Source organism: Ovis canadensis, chromosome 1 (assembly GCF_042477335.2).
Source record: "Ovis canadensis isolate MfBH-ARS-UI-01 breed Bighorn chromosome 1, ARS-UI_OviCan_v2, whole genome shotgun sequence".
In the NCBI taxonomy this organism is placed as follows: Eukaryota; Metazoa; Chordata; class Mammalia; order Artiodactyla; family Bovidae; genus Ovis; species Ovis canadensis.
Window position 1 is genome coordinate 250,499,447 of NC_091245.1, and position 20,468 is coordinate 250,519,914.

The 20,468-nt window shown below is 37.6% G+C and overlaps 1 protein-coding gene across 3 annotated transcripts in view; it reads right to left on the minus strand.

The window, feature by feature from the left end:
• The window catches only part of RASA2 (RAS p21 protein activator 2), a 124,305-nt gene that overhangs the window by 83,123 nt on the left and 20,714 nt on the right, over positions 1–20,468 (minus strand). For all 3 annotated transcript variants that reach the window (XM_069563683.1, XM_069563672.1, XM_069563692.1), the window contains exons 2-3: positions 13,623–13,740; positions 8,719–8,822 (exon numbers count right to left, since the gene is read on the minus strand). In XM_069563683.1, coding sequence (XP_069419784.1) covers positions 8,719–8,822; positions 13,623–13,740 — 222 coding nt within the window. The remainder of the gene's footprint in view (positions 1–8,718; positions 8,823–13,622; positions 13,741–20,468) is intronic.

Genomic DNA, 20,468 nt, shown 5'->3' on the forward strand with positions numbered 1-20,468 from the left:
TTATCAAAACATTGTAAACACTGCCTTATGTTGCTTCAATGCATTAAAAAAAAAAATCAAAGCAGTTCCCTAAAGAGTTTCTATGTCTCAGAAACAGACACAGAGCAATGAACAAAGTAGTATGAGAGGAAGAAACAGAAATGTTCTTATTATAATGAAGTATTTGCCATGTTGGTTACAAAGCATTTCCTTCCTCAATTCAAGTTTAAAGAAGTAGATAGTTTTGCATATGACTGACAATTTATTCCAACATTCAACACAAAAACTTCAACAAAGGATATACGTTAAAGTAAAAAATAGCTCACTTTCTTTGATTTTACCAAATAAAAATTTTCATTTAAGTGCCCAAATTATACTTCATATCCTTTCACTTATGACCTAGCTTGGTCTTTCAGTTCAACATTTGAAAACTTATGGAAAACAGTAAAAAAAAAAATGTTTTCTGTCAAGATATATCAATTTTAGTGTATCAAGTGGAAAGAAAAGACATAACAAGAAAGCAAACACAGAAAAATTGTCTTTAAAATTTTATTCTGGAATTAGATTAGTAGTAATGGTTGCACAACTCTGTGAATATACGTAAAACCATGGCACTACAAGCTTTAGAAGGGTAAGTTCTATGGCATGTATATAACACATCTATAAAGCTATTAATTAAAAAGTAACCATATAGACCCTATTCGACAATTTCCAGGATTTTTAGTTTTATACATAATTTATGAATATGTATGTATATGTGTGCATGTACAATACATCCAAACATCACTTAAGCAAGCCCTCAACTTAAAAAAAAAGGCTTTTTAGGGGCTTCCCTGGTGGCTCAGCAGTAAAGAATCCACCTGCAATGCAGGAGTTGCAGGAAGACACAGGTTTGATCCCTAGGTCGGGAAGAACCCCTGGAGGGCACGGCAACCCACGCCCATTAAAAATAAAAGTTTTTTGGGAAATGTACTGGTTTGATGGATTCATTTACTCATTGAACAAATAATCACAATGACACTATATTTTAAATGGCAAGCTGATTTCCAGAATTCTTCAACCAAAGTCTGCTGCTGCTGCTGCTGCTAAGTCGCTTCAGTCGTGTCCGACTCTGTGCGACCCCATAGACAGCAGCCCACCAGGCTCCCCCGTCCCTGGGATTCTCCAGGCAAGAACACTGGAGTGGGCTGCCATTTCCTTCTCCAATGCATGAAAGTGAAAAGTGAAAAGTGAAGTCGCTCAGTCGTGTCTGACTCTTTGCGACCCCATGGACTGCAGCCCACCAGGCTCCTCCGTCCATGGGATTTTCCAGGCAAGAGTACTACTTAACCAATAATGCTTCTAAAAACTAAAGTAGAAATCTAAGAAATATCTGTTCTATTTATGACTCACAACACAGATCAGTGGAAACACATCTTTGTTACAAGTGCCTAACCAAAAGTTAGTTCAAAGGTTAAAAAAAAAAAAAGCCCGGAAGCAAGGACCCTCTTCTCTTACTTCATGTCTCATGTGTCCATGGTACTCACTGTCACAAAAGAATTGAACGGTTCGTATCCTCTGGGAGAAAAACTCTGTTCTGACTAGCTGTATAAATAAGCCATTTGTTGTTAAGTTGAGAAAAACCTGCAATTTTATTCCCAGCTCTTACTCTTATCAAGTTCCTTTTAAGATATCAATTTGTAAAATGTAAAGATTTGGCTGCATGAGACTAATCAGTCCAAAGAAGCAGAGAAGAGCATAGGATCTCAAGAAGTCAAAGAAACTGACAAAGCATGACAGAAAAACAAAGAAAAATATTTTAAGTCATTAGGTATTAGGATACCAGCCAACACATTCAGCATTTCATTGGGCAATATAACACTTGAAAAAGAAATGTCATCAGCCCTAGGGAATCAAACAGGACAGAGAGGAGTTATGAAGGGAAGGAGGGAAGGTAAATAAATAAATTAATGAATGAGAAAGGTTGGAGGGTAAAGGAGAAGGAAATTCAGAGAAGAAAGAAAGGAACAGGGAGAGGAGGAACAAGTTTCTGAAATACAAGTAAGACCTAAAAAATCGTTCCTCATTCTTGTTGGGAGCTATCCTTAGTTAAAGAAGTTATAACAGCAGCTATTAAATACAAAATGTAAGCAGCCTGATTTTAGTAGAATGAGCACCGAACTGAAAAGAAAAGCCAAAATTTACTGAATATCTACGGGGGAGTAAACATTCTTACACATGTTGTTTAATCTTCGTAACAATCTTGGGGGTAGATGGTATAGTACAGATGAGGAAAGCTGAATGATACTAAAACCTGCACACTAACGAGTGCTAGAGGCCGATTTCAAAACCAAGGTGCTCCTGTTCAGGTTCTTCCAACAGACACTAATTCTCAGCTGACTGTCAATTCTGTTACTTATTAGCTCTGTGATCTTGGGGGATTTATTTAAACTCTACATCTCATTTACCTCCTCTGTAACAAGATTCAGTTCCAATGATCTTAAAAACTTTTTCTGTGCATCCTTATGGTCTCCAACAGTGTTTTAATGTTTACTATTTTAAACAAAGGTAACTCATTATTTCACTAGCTATGAGATCAGCAACATCAAAAATAAACAAATAACCCCCAGTGCTTCACACTAGGTATGTCTGGAAACCATGTTTCTTGACACAACTTTGAGGACCTGGGCTCTTTTGAAAATAACTTTTATCCAGTCCTATTCTCTATCTGACAGCTAATTTATGTCTTTGGGAAACACTGTTTACTTAAGGAAGTATATGGTAAAATCATGTATAATTTATGGAGTAGTCATTTCAACAGTTTGCTTAAACTGGGAAAAATCTCTTAGGAATAGAACTTTTGACTAAACATTTGCTAGGCTCTAAAACTCAAAAAAATAAAATTAAAATAAACAAGTAAATAATTAACCAGTCAACCCAGGAACCAAATACAAAACACATTATTTAAAGGTACTATTTCATTTCCCCACTATACTGACAAACTCGTAGACAGAAAAAGTTTAGACCAGATATACACACATTTATATACCAGATGCTATATCAGTTTCTTAAAATCAGACAAGGAGAGAAAACACAAAAAGAAATGAAGGAACTGTGGACACAGAAACCATCTTTGTTGGTCTCTAAGTAAATATATATATATATATTCTTAGCTTTCCAGTACCACTTCTAGGCAGCATTTTCTTACCATCCATAAAAACTGTGTTCTACTAGGGCCCCGTTTTTAGATATAACATATTCTTAGAAATTTCATCCTGATACAGATCACTAACTGGCAACATCCTGATGGCCTTGTTCCTACTTGATTACTAGTAGAAATGATGAAAGGGTAGATAAATGTAGGGATAAGTGTGACTTCCTATATAAGATGAAAAAAAACCAGAGGACTGAACAAATTCTGGCAGTATCAGTAACGGGCAACACTTAGGTACCTTAGTGTACAGGGTTTAGAATAATTCCTTTTGGTCTCTGTGGCAGACTGGTATATTAACGGCTTTCAAAAAATCATACTTCCCTGGTCTATGCCATTGTGTTGTCTCCTCCAGCACTGACTCTGAGTGTGGCTATGCCACTTACTTTTGCCAATGGATACCAGCAAATGTAATGCCAGTAGTCTTAATACGCATCTGCAGTAGGACTTGCCCTCAACATCATTTGGAGGGGGAGCACATGCCAGCACCAGCCGTCAGACACATGGATCAGATCATTCAGCCCAGTCAATTAAGTAACTGCATGTTAGTGACTCCAGGTAAGACCAGCAGAAGAGCCACTCCACTGAGCTTGGCCCAAACTGATGACCTGCAGGATCATGAGCAAATACAGGATTGCTAAATTAAGCCTCTAAGTATTAGGGTGATTTGTTATGTAGCAATAGATAACTGATACAGTTCCTATGCAAACAGACACAAAAGTGTAGCCTTAAGCTATTTAAACAGTAGGTTTGACCTAAGAGCTAAGTAAGTGCCAACAGAAATGACAATTCTAATGTTGAAAAACACATTAGCTGTCTTAAACCCAACCTCATTTTACAGGTGAACAAGGCCTAAGAAGGTCCAGTGACTTGCTTAAGGTCACAAAGCCAGTGAGTGGTAAGAGTCATAAATGGAATTCAGGTCTCTGATATCCTAGTAAAATTCTCTTACAACATTCTGAATCAAGAGGTAAGAAATACAAGTTAACCAGTCTACCATGGTTCAATTGTTTGAGCCTAGATTCCTCTGAAAACTAAATTAATTAGAAAATATACATTAGGAGGTAAAATGTATATGTTTAACATTATTAGGATCCTTACTGGAATTGGAATTTTTTCTTAACAAAAAGTTTTTCTCTTCTCTTCTTCTCCCTTTTTAAGGGAAGAAGACACTATATCATAGGACAACACATCACACAATGAAAGACTTTCAAAGCCTTACTTTTACAATTTCCTATCTTTTTGTAACATGGTTCCTAGGTCTCAATTTTCAATTAATCTATAATCAGTTTTCATCCTAACTGTTCTGGCATATAGAGGTTTCTAATACAAAAAATTATGCCCCATATTAATAACAGTTGTTACTTCCAGGAAGGGGACCAGGGGTGGGGTGGGCAGTCAGTGACCAAAATTAATTGTCTGTAATATTATAACTAAAAATTTTACAAAAAGAAAAATATTCTTTTTTTTTAAAGGAATAACAACTTTATTTGGAAAGGCGGCAAACTAAGAAGATGGCAGACTAGTATCTCAAAATAACATCTAATCAGGGTTTAGATGCCAGTTTCTTTTTTAAAATTAGTTAACGGATTTATTTATTTTTGGCTGCACTGGATCTTTTGCTGCACAAAGGCTTTCTTTCACTTTAGTTGCAGCAAGCAGGGGCTACTCTCTAGCTCCGGAGCACAGGCTTCTCAGTGCACTGGCTTCTGTTGTGGAGCTGGAACTCAGGCTCTAGAGTCTGTGGGCTCAGCAGTTGTGGCACACGTGCTTAGCTGCTCTGAGGCACATGGGATCTTCTAGGACCAGGGATCGAACCCATGTCCCCTGCACTGGCAGGCAGGTTCTTAAACCCTGGACCACCAGAAAGGTTCTCCATATATCATCGAACAATTAAAAATAAAAAACAAATAAGCTCTTAAAGCTATCCAACCAGTACACATTCTTAGATCCTTGTAAGTTAAAAAGATGGTTCTCTCAACTCTAGCTCAAATTTAATTCCCAGAAAATGCTATGGTACTATTTAGCCTACAACTGGGCAAAGACTTATAAAATAAGTGAAAATATCAAGATTACCTTCCAATTTTAAAGGCTACATATGTCCTTTGTTTACTTTAATAAAAGAAAAAACAAAAATTTCTACATTTAGTTAAGATTTTTTTTTACAGTTCCTACAGCAAGTTATGACCTTCTGATACCACTCCACGAAAGATTGATTTTTACTTTAAAAAATAAATTTAAAAAAAAAAGCAATTTTTGGAAATAATTATAAACCTCAACTAAAGGCCTTTTCAAGAAATACTATACGATGACTATGAGTAAACAGATAATGAAAATTCAAAACATTTTCTTAAAAAGTCACAGTAGTCAATCAAAGATATATACTCTCTCAAGTGTTGTTAATAATCACCAAAAGCCTCTATCAAATCTTGTCTTTCCATTAAGAGATCTCCTTGCTTTCCCTCCTCTCTCTCTTCCAATCTTCCTGATACACTTTATCAATCTTCACTAAGGCCTCATTTCCCGTGTAAGCCTACAGAAGTGCTCCTAGGGCAATTTCATTCATTCCAACAGAGGCTTCAAGTTTCACATAATGCTAATGATTCTCAATATCACATCTCCAAACATCAAATTCAGATCTTTTCTGTGAGCTTCACATCTGTGTTTCCAACAATCAACAAACATGTCCACCAAGATGCTCCCCAGGTAATGCAAGTTTAACCTGTTTGTAACCAAAGTCATCCTCTCCCTTTCTCATCCTGAATGCTCTTTATCTCAGTTAATGACAGCTATTAAAACAAGATTATTTTTAACTCTTTCCTTTCTTACATCCCCCCTTTATCTCCTCAGTCCTTAAATCCTATGTGAAGCTATTCCTATGAAGGACATTCCCTCATCTGCATTTCCACTGCCATTGCCCTATTCATCTCATCTGATGACAGCCTCCTTGATGGCCTCCCTGCCTCTAATCTCTATTCTAAAACATAAACCATACATGATATAGTTAAAGCAGATTTTTCATACTTTAAAAATATGTGTATATATAGTTATATATATGTATGCTAAGTCACTTCAGTCGTGTCCGACTCTGTGCAACCCCATAGACAGCAGCCCACCAGGCTCTCCAGTCCCTGGGATTCTCCAGGCAAGAACACTGGAGTGGGTTGCCATTTCCTTCTCCAATGCATGAAAGTGAAAAGTGAAAGGGAAGTCACTCAGTCGTGTCCGACTCTTCACAACTCCGTGGACTGCAGCCCACCAGGCTCCTCCATCCATGGGATTTTCCAGGCAAGAGTACTGGATTGGGGTGCCATCACCTTCTCTGATATATATGTATACACATTTTAAATATGTAATCTATGGACACTGAGTTTATTATTGTTCAGACCACAGGAAGTTGTTAAAATACACAAGTATATTCGTATATACAGTTACACATAATTTTTAAAAGGTTCCTGATTCTTAAAAGGTTAAATTGTCTACAGAGTAAAGTCCAAATTCCTTAGCATGGCTTTAAGTGTCCATCACAACTTGGTCCAATTTACATTCCCAGATTCACGTTCTACCAACCTTGGCCTAAGTAATTTACATATTTCAGCAGATACACCACAAATACGACTCATCTTTTCTTCTCTGCTTCTGCTAATCCCTATTATCTTGAAACTTCTTTCTTTTCCTACCCAGGTAGTCTCTGTTAATTCTTCACCAAACAATTAACTCTTCTTTCCTCTATGCTCCCAAGCACTTTGTTCCTACCTCCAGCACAGACCTTATTAAATATATTAGTATTAATCAGCCAGATAACCTGGGAGCAACTTGAAATTTATTCACCTTAATATTCCCACCTTTTGTATACCATAGACAAGTGTTTAAGGATGGAGCCTTGGGACAATCTATAATTAAGGGTTTGCTGGACAGAGAAAAGTCTACATATAAGTAAAGAAGAAGTCAGAAGGAAGATAATTAGGAAAATACAATATTATTAAACTGCCTTTTCCTTGGCTTTCAACAAGTTGAATAAGCAATCCAAAGAGTCTAATGTGACACAGAGGCAGATGAGGTCTGAAAACTATGAAATGCCTTCTGTGACAGAAGAAAAGTATTTGCTATGCATATAGTTGACAAAAGTTAACGTATTTACCAAATATGGAGGCATAAGAATAAATAAAATTCCACCCAAAAGAAAAATAAGCAAAAGAACTAACTAATTTACAGAAGAAAAATGTAAAAGACCAATAAACATATAAAAATTCCTCAAATTCACTAGTAATCAGAAAATACAGGTTTTAAAAAATCAAGTATTACTTTCACTGATCAAGTCAGAAAAAAAATTTTCAATAATATCCAAGAACAACAAATTCTCAGTGATAATTTCCAAGGTACAGTGAAATGATTATGCCCATGTCATGTTTGAGGGAATGTAAATTAAGTCAAAGAGGAAAAAAAAACTGAATAAACAATACAGTATAATAATTAAATGCATGAAGTAAAGCATGAGAAGATACAAATCATTAACTGTAGCTATTCTTAGGCAGAATCATTACCAGTACCTTAAAACATGTAATAATTTTAGAATTAAGAACAAATATTACTGTTTTTAAAAAGGTATTTTTAAATGATTTTGGTAAACTTCAAAAATGAAGTCAGATTACAGTGATTTAAAAAGAAATAAGTAGTAAGCAGAAAGATATAAATCACTTGTTCAGGAGTTCAACAGTAAAAGCAGAAACAAATTATATGGTAGTCAAGAGGTCAAAGTTAAATAAAGCTTAATCATTTAAACTGCAGGTGATGAGCATATTTGAAACTGGAAAGGAGAGATGGAGATGATGAAATTGAGGACACTAAAACGAGAAAGTAATGCGTGTAAATGAAAGACCTCTACCTGTTATTCAGAGACAGTGGTGCAAAGGCCACAAATGTGACACATATGTGGCCAGTTAGTTCTGTCCGAGTTGATGCTCACGGATCGTACCTCAGGAAATTGTTCAAGAAACAGAGCTACTGGTCACCAATACAGCCAGAGAGAAAACATGTGATCAGATTAAAGTGAATTATTACTACTTCTATTAGGAACACTTCAAAAACAGCTGTTCCGTGGTAGGGATCAAATACTGTGATCTTTGTATAAAAACATTCTTTGAATCATTCAATGATTCTTGTACTGATCATTCACCAAATTTAAGGCACTCTGGGAGTGACAGTCTCTGCCTTCATAAATATATATATTCAACTAGCGCACCTAGATGTTAAACAACAAACTGATGAACAAGTATAATGAATACTACAGAAAAGGGACCCATCAGGCATTACACAAATATATGGCACCATGACTAGAGGGAAATGGTCATGTCAATTCCCTGACAAAGTGTCGCCCAAGTTGAGCATACAAATTAAAAATCAGATCTGCAAATGAACATGAAGTCTAGAGGGAAGGATTAGAAGTTTGAGAGTATATTATTCTGTTGTTTTCAATACTTTATACTTAGAAAAAGAATGAATATAAACACCAATGTTGTGATTAAAAGATAATTATGAATGGTACATACCTATACGAAGGTCTCTTTGTAAAACATTCTTATCATAAACATAGAAAGACAAATACTGGAAAGTTCTTGGAATCTCAAAATAAAATTCTTCACTGAAAAATGGGCTAGAGAGAAAAGAGGGAAAGCTCATTAAATTTAAACTCAACAGTGTCCTCATATGGTTTAACAAATTAAACCATAAAGAAAAACATCAAGAATTCCAAAATAATTCTCTATACTAAGTTTCAAGTAAGCCCTGTACAAACTAAGCTGAATTTCTGAAAGGACCTTGACTACTGGGTTGGGCTCGGAACAAACAGATTTTCTGGAGTCCTGTGGGCAGAAGATCCAGTAATTGCCTGAGGTCATGCTCACCTTAAAGTGGACACAGTTGAGAGCTGAGGACAGTGTCATTCACACTATTATCTCAAAAATATGCAAATCACAATATATAATAACTAAAATGAATATGGTTATGTAAAATGTTCTTTAAAACATATTTTTAAAAACTAAATTAGGTTATTTTTAATCAGCTTTATTGAGGTACAAACCATATAACATGTAACTTAAAGTACAGAGGTTACTGACTTGTGATAAATTTCCAAACCTGTGTAGCATCCATCCCAATCAAAATATAGGAACATTCTAACTCCCCACAAAGTTCCCTCTTGTTTCTCTGCAGTTACTCCATCATACCTGCCACAGGCAACCAGTGATCCAATTTCCGTCATTAAAGATCTATTGTAAGATTTCCTATAAATGGAATCAAATAATATGTACACTTGCATCCAGCTTCTTTCACTCAGTTTAATACCTATGAGATTATTTTCCATTTTGCTGCATATATCTTTAGTTCATTTCTTCTAATTGTTGGGACAACAGAATATTGAATTGTTGAATATTGACTGTTGAATATTCCACAGTCTATTCTCCTAGTAATGTCATCTGAGTTGTTTCCAGTTCAGGCTATCAAAAATAAGGCGGCTATGAACATTTTTATAAAGCTCTTTAATGCTTTCAGTTCTTTTGGAGAGGTAACTAAAAACAGAATTGCTGAGTTAAAAGGTAGGTGAATTTTTAATTTATGAGAAACTGTCAGACTGTTTCCAATGTGGCTATACTATTTTACACTCCTACCAGCAATGCATGACAGCTCCAGCTGTTCCACATCATTGTCAACTTTTGCTACGGGAAGTTTTTTAAAATTAGCTACTCTATAACATTATAACTCAACTATACATCAATTAAAAGTCATTTTGAAAAAAAATTAGCTATTCCAGTGAATGACATGATAAATGCTTACACCTGTGTAATCTCTACCCTAATCAAGATAAAGAAAATTCCATCTCCCTAGAAAGTTCCCATGCTTTGTACTCATTCCCTCCATACTGTCATGGGAACCAGTAATCCGATTTCTATCATGACACATTATGTTCAAGATGCATAGAGACAGAAATATACAAACTATATTTCCTTTATGAATAAGGATGTTTAATATCTTTTCATGTGCTTGTTGCCCATTTGTATATAGGAACTGTTGGAGTCTCCGCCACATGTTTTAAAAGATTTGTCTGCTTTCTCATTGGGTTTTTTTTTTTTTTTTTTAATAAATTCTGGACACAAGTCCTTTGTCAGAACGTTTTATACCAGGTGTTGCCTGCCATTTCATTTTCTTGACAGTATCTGTTAAAGGGCAGAAGGCTCTGATTTTGACAAAATCCAATTTATTATTTCTCCTCTTTTATGATTGATGCTTTTGGCACCTAAGTAAAGAAATCTTTGCCTTCCCCCAAATTGCTAAGATTTTCTCCTACAAAACAGCTTTTCTAAGTTCACTGTAAAAATGCTATTTAAATATTTAAATTCTCCTACTAAGACATGAATCTCTGAAACACTAGTCAACATCCTTTATCAAGAGTACCTCTTTCCTGGTAATGTTTAAAGAATTAAAAAGGTATTTTTAAAATGTCACCATAAATTACAATCTCTTCAGGATGTCACAACTTAAAAAGAAGATGAAATGCAAACTAAATGTCTCTTGTGCTGTGCTGTGCTTAGTCGCTCAGTTGTGTGCGACTCTCTGCCACCCCATGGACTGTAGCCCTCCAGGCTCCTCTGCCTAAGGGGATTCTCCAGATAAGAATACTGGAGTGGGTTGCCCTGCCCTCCCCCAGGGGATCTTCCCAACCCAGGAATTAAACCGGAGCCTCTGGCATTACAGGAGGATTCTTTACTAGCTGAGCTACCAGGGAAGCCCAAATGACTCTTAAAGAAGTCATTTCTGACCCTATCCAGGAAACAGTTGACTCAGCTTCTCAGTTATTACAAAACCTGGTCAACTTCTGTCAATATATTTTTCACTTCAAATTCTTCACTACAACTACACTTCAAATTGTAACCAAAATAAACTTTTAAAAATTGGTCTGTCAAAATAATCTTTTTAATTAGTCTCAACATAGAAGTTAATATAAAACAACTGTTAGGCAAAGACGTGTAGGTATTTTTCTCCTTTTTGTCACTTTATAAAAAATCATAAAATTGATAATTTCCTTTATATATCATGCATCCACTCTCAAATACTATTTTTAAAACACATTCTAAAGCCAAATAAGAACAAGATGAAAATTATTCACTAAGTCACCTGTATCACTGTATCATCACAATCTCAACAACCTAATCCCCACATCTGGGTGCCCATGTCTTTATTTTATAAATAAGTAAGTTAACTAATCAATCCATTTGAGAAAAGTTTTCAACAAGGTTGGTGAGGAGCCATGACAAGACTTACACTCTACTGTTACCACTGACCTATGATTATGCGTATCACCCCCAAGGAAATTCCTGGTGGGGGAAGAGAAGCACAAGGTACGAGAAGTATTGCTACTCGGTGTGTTTATAGATGTCCTACTTCTCAAAAGGACTGAGACAGAGATTTAGGAGTCATGGGTTTCATATATGACTCCTACTTACCTGCTATGAAATTTTATAACCAGACTACCTATAAAAACTGTAAGATTCAGAACCCATAACAGATCTAAATGATATCTACTGTCTTTTGACTTAACAGCTTATCACAACATTCAGAAGAGTAGAAACACTGAAATGAAAGCAAGGTGAGCAAGGGTTCATACTACAGATTCTTTCACCCAGTTTCGAAAGAATGCTAGGAGGCACCTAGAATCCAAAAAACATCTAGTCTAATTGTATTGGAATGACCTAAGGTAACCATTGACAGCCTTAAAATAGCTTCCAAGTGGCTATGAATCTAGAAAAATAACTTAAGGTGGACAGGTAACTCAGCTGGTAAAGACTCCGCCTGCAGTGCTGGAGACCCCGGTTTGATTTCTGGGTCGGGAAGATCCCCTGGAGAAGGGACAGGCCACCCACTCTAGTATTCTTGAGCTTCCCTGGTGGCTCAGTCAGTAAAGAATCCACCTGCAATGCGGGAGACCTGGGTTCGATCCCTCGGTGGGGAAGATCCCCTGGAGGAGGGCATGGCAACCCACTCCAGTATTCTTGCCTTGGAGAATCCCCATGGACAGAGGAGCCTGGTGGGCTACAGTCCAGGGAGTGGCAAAGAGTTGGGCATGACTGAGCGACTAAGCAGCAGCAGCAGCAAAAACAACTGGTTTTATAATTTTCCCCAACACAAATACCTGGCAAGGCAAGAAAGTAAGCTAATTTTAGTTCCTCATTTACGAGGCTATGTAGTAGAAACTAAACAAGTATTCAACTTATTGAAAATTACTAGTTTTATATATCACTGATTTTTATGTGATACGTAATCAACATACATTAAGAAACAGTTTCAGGTTCCAATCTCAGTTTTGCTTCTAACTTCCTTTATTAAATGTGCAAGTTATTCAGTCTTTTGGTGACTCAGTTTCATCATTTATGTAAATTACAGAATTCTAATAAAACATGGCAGGTGATTTATGATTAAAGATGTGAAGTATATTCAAATCTTCTTGGGCTACTAAATATTTCATCCATCATATGTTCATTCCAACAACTCCTGATTCCCTTATTTTAACTTTTATCTCTGGACAAGACTGTATCCCTCCAGCACAGCTCTGCACTAGAATTATATCCACAAACACTATTAAAGGGAAGAGGTGGCACATTTCAATTTTATGAATTAGAATTTACTATGATACTCTTGCAGTGCTACTACACTTCCAAAAAATGAGAAATCTACCTAAGAGCTCGTTCCCTTACAGTGCACTGCTTAGTTAAGTGACTTGTATAAACGTTAAGGGATAATTTATTCTCAAGAAAAATAAAATTATGATGTACTTTGAGAAAATTTCAAATAAGTGGGCAAAATTTAGCCTAGAGAAAAAAACTGAGGTATTGGTGGTTGTTTTCAAAAACTTCAAAGACTATCATGTGAAAGATGGATTAAACTTGTTCCCCATATATCCAATGACAGAATTAGAAACAATTAAAAGGAAGATACATTTTTGAGGCAATGAAAAGCCACATGAAAGCAAGTACTGCGTCCATCTTGTTTTCGTGGATGTATGAATAAATAGCGCCCAGCGAGTTCTTGACATACAGTAGGTTTTCCTTTTGACAGACATTAACTGACTAAATCTAAGAGCTTTCCAAGAGTCAGAATAGTTTTAAGACCTAACAGGCTGCTTAGGAGGCAGTGAAATCCTTGGTCACTGGAACATTAAGCAAATGCCAGATGACGACTTGTCAAAAATAATTGTCAGGAGGAACTAAGCATAATGGATTTGGTCCAGCTCAATGAACATTAAGGCTCCTTCAAACTCTGAGATTCTGTAATTCAGAAACTAAAAGGAAAATAAAAGTTTCAGATGAAGAAAGACTTCTTGATGATAACAGTCAGGAAAACATATAAAAGTTACCATTCAATATATATCATATTAGTGATAATTTACTAATTTTTTACAAACCTTAAAGATTTTTCAACAACTTGGGTACGATAAACTTCTTCCTGGTCCAAATTTATGGTGCAGAAACAATCTCTCATCTTGTTGGGTCCAAGATATGGCAATAAATTTTTCGCTTCACCTGTTGGCACAAAAATTAAAACTGGTGTTAAATATCACCAGCTGCTTCATGCTAAACTTTATATGGGATGCATTAAATGAAAAAGAACATATAAGATATAGCACAGAAAATAGTATTAGTGATTACAGAAAGATAATAAACTTGCTGTAAAATAGTCTGGTGAGACGGAGGGGAGGAGCTGTGTGTAAAGAGGCATGTGAGATCATGTTATACCACTGGATCCCTGGTCCCAAGAAAGAGCAATGCCCCCGACTTGTGCTCTCATCCCATCCCACTGGCACCACCCCAAGGACTTGTCTCCACAACTAATCCCTCTTTCCTGTATCATTAATTGTCCTCTCTACTGGATCATTACCATCAGGTCATAAATAAACTCTGGTATTTCCCAATTGTAAAAACAGCACAAAAAAGAAAAAAAATCTCCTTTGATTCTACCTCCCCCTCATGACATCATTCCATTTCTAGACTCCCTTTCACAGCAAAACTTCTCAAGAGCAAACATCTACAGTCACTGTTTCTAATTCCACACCTTACATTCATTCTTCCATCCAATCAGCTTTTAACTCCATGACGACAATGAAGCTGCTCTAGGGAGGGTCACCAATGCCTTTCATATTGCCAAATGCAAGGTTATTGCTCTGTCCTCATCACACCTGATCTGGCAGCACTGTTTAATAAAGTGAAGGCTAACATCTCTCCTTAAAACTCATTTTTTTCTTGGCTTCGACAACACAGTATTTCTAGCTTTCTTCCTACATCACTGGCCCTCTGCTGACTTCTTTCCCTCCTCACCTCTAAATGTTGCAGTGCCTCAGGGCTCAGTTCTGGGCCACCTCGTCTTCTTTCCCTAAGCAAATTCCTTCAGTATATGGTGTTAATGCCCATGCCTCTCAGAGGCCTGAGGTCATTTCCAGGCCTGATTTCTCCTCCTCAACACTAGACGTGAATATTCAACTGCCTCTTCGAATATCCAGTAGAGTTCTCAAATTTTATAAGTCCCAAACAAACCATCTGACTTCCTCCCCTAAAAGCCAGTTTTCCCCAGTCTACCACCATCTTCCTCTCTTTCTCTCACCTGCTCCCCATACTTCCCACTCCCACATCCAGTCCATCAGTAAATCCAACAGAACTCCATAATAAATCCCAAATGAAACCACTTCTCCTTGCCTTCATCAGTATAATCCTACAATTCACTCTTCAGCAAGGAGTGTGATCTTTTAAACACAATATTCAGATCAATCACTCCCCTACTCCAATACCATCTGACTTCACCGGGGCTTCCCAGTGGCTCAGAGGGTAAAGAATCCACCAGGAATTCAGGAGACGCAGGTCTGCTCCCTGAATTGGGAAGATCCCCTGGAGGAGGAAACAGCAACCCACACCAGTATTCTTGCCTGAAAAATCTTGTGGACAGGGTCACAAAGAATCAGACTCAGATTCTTCCTGAGCAACTAAACAGAGAACAGAAGTCAATCCATTTCTAAATTCTCTTGGTCTATCCAGCCCCACTCAACTGTCCTCTCTTTGACCTCTTCTCCTCCCACTCTCCCCAGTGTTCACCCTCTTTCCATTCATCAACCATGTCAAACTTGTTCAAGCTTAGGACCTATGTCTGGAGTCCTCCAACCCATCTTCATATGGCTGTCTCTTCCTCTCATTCAGGTCTCCGCGCAAACGCCACTTCCTCAGAGAAACCCGTCCGTACTATTCTATCTACAATAAATAATCCTGCTGCTGCTGCTGCTGCTGCTAAGTCACTTCAGTCGTGTCTGACTCTGTGCGATCCCTTAGACGGCAGCCCATCAGGCTCCACCATCCCTGGGATTCTCCAGGCAAGAACACTGGAGCGATTTCCTTCTCCAATGCATGAAAAGTGAAAGTGAAGTCGCTCAGCCGTCTCCGACTCTTAGCGACCCCATGGACTGCAGCCTACCAGGTTCCTCTGTCCATGGGATTTTCCTGCTATTGTATTCTATTTCTCTGTTTTCTTGATAGCATTTACAACTATCTGAAACTCTTCATTTTTATATCTGATTCCCTCATTCTTAGGGAGTTCTTAGCTACCTCATTTCAGGATCTCAAATAGTGACTGTCAACTATTGAGAAATATGTGCTGAATGAATATTAAAGAATCAAGTAAGACTAGTTTTGAAGTTCTTGTGAGAAGCGGGTGCTGAAATCAGACACCACTGTACTAAATTAGGAAAAAAGGTGGTAGGCATTAGGGAAAGAGCATTTCCCTGAGAATCATGAAACTAAGCTTTCCGTATTACCTTTGGTACTAAGTGGCCAAATGGCTTCAGACAAACCTGGGAAGAACAAGTTTTCCTGACAAAAGTCTGGGCTGGATAAACTCAGGTCTCTTTCTGCTTACCAACTTTAAAACCAAAGGCCATTTGAACCAATTTATTTTAAAGAAGTCTATCAGAAACTTAAGTACCTGTGAAAAACTCAATACACAAATGATTTTTAATTAAAATTAGAAAAATCAGGGAAAAGTCCCTCAGAGCCATCTGGGAGGTTGTCTCTCCTGCTTAAGTCCTGAGTAAGTCCACTGAATAAAACATACTTCTCAAAAATTAAAAGTAAAATTAAGTAAAATTAGAAAAATCAATGGAAGAGCACCAGTAAGATACTGTTATTTAGTTCATCACTGAGAGATTAGAAAAAAAATCAAGTTACCATGTCACAGAATAAACATATTCATTTCAAGTCAAAATAAAGGAATCTAATCTTTTAAAAGACCCCTAAACTGCCCAATATGGGTTGGCCTTTACAAATTCACTAGTTTCCTAAAAGGCAAAAATAATGTATACCTGAATTTGTATCCATCCATTCTCCTCTTCCTCAAAAGATTACATGTCCGTCCCTATTATCCACAGCTCATCCCTTGACTGTGTTCTCTCATCCCCGTTTCCTCCCTCTCACTCTAGCACACTGCCCAACAATTTCATTTTCATTATTTTCGACCTTCTCCTTTAAGTCTTTCCTTTTTTGCCTCCCCTCTGTACAATCCAGAGGGTTTCAGGATTTTTTCTTTTTTTTAGCAGAAAATCCACCTCGGTCACCATAAAGGGCTTGCAATGTAAACAAATTTGGAATTAAAATCATAACAAACATGCTCCATATCTAATGAGGGAATCTGGAATATTAAATCATTGCCCTTGAACATGTTGCTATTTCATTCACACCGGCGCAACTTGAGAAACTACACTGTATAAATGTACACATATTCCGCCACCCATCTTTTTAAGAGGGAAACGGGATTATTTTCTCTGCAGAATCCAATGAAAGTGACAGTATTAGATATTTACTCAGAATAAGTAAAAATTCAAATTCTACAGAATATATAAAATATAAAATGCGCTCAACGTCACTTCATAGAAAAGTTGTCATAATCTTTGAATATCTGTCCCTGCTGTTCAAAATAAAGTAAAATCATCTAATCAATGCTAGATCACCAATCGACCACGCTAATATGTTAAGTCAACTTTCAAGTCTTTAAACTACCTCCAAACTACAGCAGTAACTGGCATTAATCAAAATAATTAATTGCCAAATTATTTTAAAAAATCAAAAGTGTAGTAATTAATGTTTAGAGAATTCACAAAAATTATGCTGCACTCCATATATCTCTAAACAAAGATTATTTTAACAGCACACTCTTTATATTAAGCTACACACAAAGAAATGAGGAACTTGAGAAGATTATGCTTGTCCTACATATGATATTTTCATAGGGTCTCACTGGTTCTAGTAAATTATTGTATATAAATAAGTGCATTGGTCGAAAAATAAACAAACAAAAAACTACTGCTCCTTAAAAGGCAAGCGTCTGGAAAACTTATTCTATAATCTCTGCTCCAATTCTTCCCCTCCTACTCACAGCCTGAATCTGCAATTTGGCTTCTGAACCTATTTCTTTACTATAACTCCCAAGAACACTAATAATATTTGTTGTTGTTTAGTCACTAAATCATGTCCGACTCTTTGCCACTGAGCCACCTGGGAAGCTCTACTAATAAAACTGTGTGTGTGGATGTGTGTGTTCAGTCGCTCAGTTGGGTTCAACTCTTTGCGACCCCATGGACTGTAGCCTGCCAGGCTCCTCTGTCCATGGGAGTTCCCAGGCAAGAATACTAGCATGGGGTGCCATTTCCTTCCCCAGGGGATCTTCTTGACCCAGGGATCGAACCCACAACTCCCACACTGGCAGGCAGATTCTTTACCACGGAGCCCCCTCTGTGGTAATAATGTCAGGAAACTTTGGGCATACACAGACCATTAAATTCATCATACAGGTGGAGAACCAATTTCAGCAATTTTTTAATGTTTCATTATAAAACAATAAAAATATACTAAAATACAAACACTTATAAGCTTCTCAACATTATTTCATGGTATTACTTGCAATCTTTCTCAATTTATCTATAGCCTACGTGGTGATGGCTGGCCTTCAGGAAAATCAGGGTCTGTATCTGTGGTAGATATGGTGCGTCAGTATGACTTCCTGTACTGCAGAGACTAGAAAGCTAAAAACTACATTTCCCAGCCTCTCGTGCAGTTAGGGTTGTGGCTGTGATTTAAATTCCATCAATCAGATGCACTCTGGAAATTTGGAGGACAAAAGAGAATGGAGGTGGCAGTTAGTTTGCTTCTACTAGTAAGCACTGTCATGGAGATGCCCAGGTTTTCTATAGCAGCACTTGCTGCAGTCCTGGTATCCAGTCACAGGTTTCACAGGTATCAGGAAGGACACACAGTATCCATTCTGTCACACAGGTCGTGTGCGTGACAGCAGCAGCACGAGCCAGCAGCAGTGACAACCGTTTACTTGTTGCCGGCTGTTTCCTAACAGTGGCAGATTTCTGATCATGGCACAGGTGACAAGGTTCTAAAGACTAGCAGCTAAAAGTTACAATTTCCTAATTTTTCAGGCACCTTCCTGATCCTAAAAGAGGTGGTAACCCCCTTCATGGCCCCAATGCAATGTGGCTTTTGAATATTGTTTTTCAAAGTTTAAGGGCTTCCCAGATGGTGCCCATGGTAAAGAACCTACTTGCCAATGCAGGAGACGTAAGAGATATGGGTTCAATCCCTGGGTTAGGAAGATCCCCTGGAGAAGGAAATGGTAACCCACTCCACTATTCTTGCTGGAGAGTCCCATGGACAGAGGAGCCTGGCGGGCTACAGTCCTTAGGGTCGCAAAGAGTCAGGACACAACTAAAGTGACTGAGCACTTAAAAGTTTTACTAAAGTCTGTTCCTTCAGTCTTTCCAACAATTCTATGTAAGTCACTTAAAATCTTTTATTAAATCTCTTTCTGCTTACACTAGCTAGAGTTGATTCTGTAACCTAATCCTGACTAGCTTCTTTTCTTATCCTTTCTACCTTTTCTAACAAATCTAAAAATCCCATTTCATATTACTGGTCATCAGAGCTTGGTAAATCTTTCAGCTATTAATAGATGTGACTATCTGGATCAAACATGGACTCAGAAATTATAAAGTAATATCTCACTGACAACGACTTTTGTGTTCCATTAGACAGTGAGTTGAACAGCACAGCACACCCAAAAGGTGAAAGTGTCAACTTGAAAAGGGAGAAGGATAGATCCTGACTCTCTGCATGGTTGTTACTATCTGCTTTCAGAGAACACTTCTGCATTTCCTATTGTAGCATTTAGATGTGGTTTTTAAACAGTATGTACTAACACAAAAATAGAAATATATATCAGTGGAACAGGACAGAAAACCCAGAAATAAGCCCATGCACCTACCGCCAATTAATCTCTGACAAAGGAGGCAAGACTACCCAATGTTGGAAAGACAGTCTCTTCAACAAATGGTGCTGGGAAAACTGGACAGCCAAATGTAAAAAAGTAAAATTAAATCATTCCTTATCTCTATACAGTTCAGTGGCTCAGTCGTGTCCGACTCCTTGCGACCCCATGAATCGCAGCATGCCAGGCCTCCCTGTCCATCACCAACTCCTGGAGTTCACTCAAGCTCACATCCATCGAATCAGTGATGCCATCCAGCCATCTCATCCTCGGTCATCCCCTTCTCCTCCTGCCCCCAATCCCTCCAAGCATCAGAGTCTTTTCCAATGAGTCAATTCTTCGCATGAGGTGGCCAAAGTACTGGAGTTTCAGCTTTAGCATCATTCCTTCCAAAGAACACCAGGGCTGATCTCCTTTAGAATGGACCAGTTGGATTTCTTTGCAGTCCAAGGGACTCTCAACAGTCCTCTCTGACACCACAGTTCAAAAGCATCAATTCTTCAGCGCTCAGCCTTCTTCACAGTCCAACTCTCACATCCATACACGACTACTGGAAAAACCATAGCCCTGACTAGACGGACCTTTGTTGGCAAAGTAATGTCTCTGCTTTTGAATATGCTATCTAGGTTGGTCATAACTTTCCTTCCAAGGAGTAAGCGTCTTTTAATTTCATGGCTGCAGTCACCATCTGCAGTGATTCTGGAGCCCCCAAAAATAAAGTCTGACAGTTTCCACTGTTTTCCCATCTATTTCCCATGAAGTGATGGGACTAGAACAAAAATAAGCTCAAAATGGATTAAAGACCTACACAGACACTATAAAACTCCTTGAGAAAAACATAGGCAGAACACTCTCTGACATAAATCACAGCAATATCTTTTTCAATCCATCTCCCAGAATAATGGAAATAAAAACAAAAATAAACAAATGGGACCTACTTAAGCTC